Genomic DNA, 549 nt, shown 5'->3' on the forward strand with positions numbered 1-549 from the left:
TAATCCAGATCAAAACCAAGATTGGATTTTGTGATCTAATCAGAATTCAGAATCCTTTGTTTCTTCTGAAGACCTGAAGCAGTCCGCTCAGACGCGGAGCCGAAGGACCCCTCACCTGCCGTGAGCGTGGAACTCCAGCTGCAGCTCGCGCTCCTGCAGAGACAGCGCCCTCTTGGCTCTCTGATGCTGACTGTGCAGCAGATCCCTGTCGTACGACAGACCCTCGTAGTGACGGATGTACTGGCTCAGGGGGTTGCCATAGTAACCTGCCAGAACACATGTGACCGTGATCACGTGACTCGTGAGAATAAACAAGCTCGGTCCACACGCAACACGTCAGATATTTGCAGCTACAGTGACAGTACATGGAATAACAGCACATCAGTCTGCATGCGACGGCGTGGAGCTGATCACAGGACAATAACTCAGACAGCGCTGTGGAATATGAAAGGAACACGTTATTCATTTCTTACGAGTCGTTCTGTCGGTGTAAAGCGTGGGCCGCAGCTCAACATTCAGATTAACTTAAAGCAAAGCGGCGTTGTATTC

The 549-nt window shown here is 50.6% G+C and overlaps 1 protein-coding gene across 1 annotated transcript in view; it reads right to left on the reverse strand.

Annotated features, from left to right (window-relative positions):
- The window catches only part of LOC107574154 (disintegrin and metalloproteinase domain-containing protein 10-like), a gene marked incomplete at its 5' end in the record, with an annotated part of 24,571 nt that extends 24,235 nt beyond the window's left edge, over positions 1 to 336 (reverse strand). The window contains one exon of the mRNA XM_016260621.1: positions 116 to 336. Coding sequence (XP_016116107.1) covers positions 116 to 336 — 221 coding nt within the window. The remainder of the gene's footprint in view (positions 1 to 115) is intronic.
- Positions 337 to 549: the final 213 nt, after the last annotated feature.

Source organism: Sinocyclocheilus grahami, unplaced genomic scaffold, assembly GCF_001515645.1.
Source record: "Sinocyclocheilus grahami isolate Dianchi unplaced genomic scaffold, SAMN03320097.WGS_v1.1 scaffold2131.1, whole genome shotgun sequence".
Classification (NCBI taxonomy): Eukaryota; Metazoa; Chordata; class Actinopteri; order Cypriniformes; family Cyprinidae; genus Sinocyclocheilus; species Sinocyclocheilus grahami.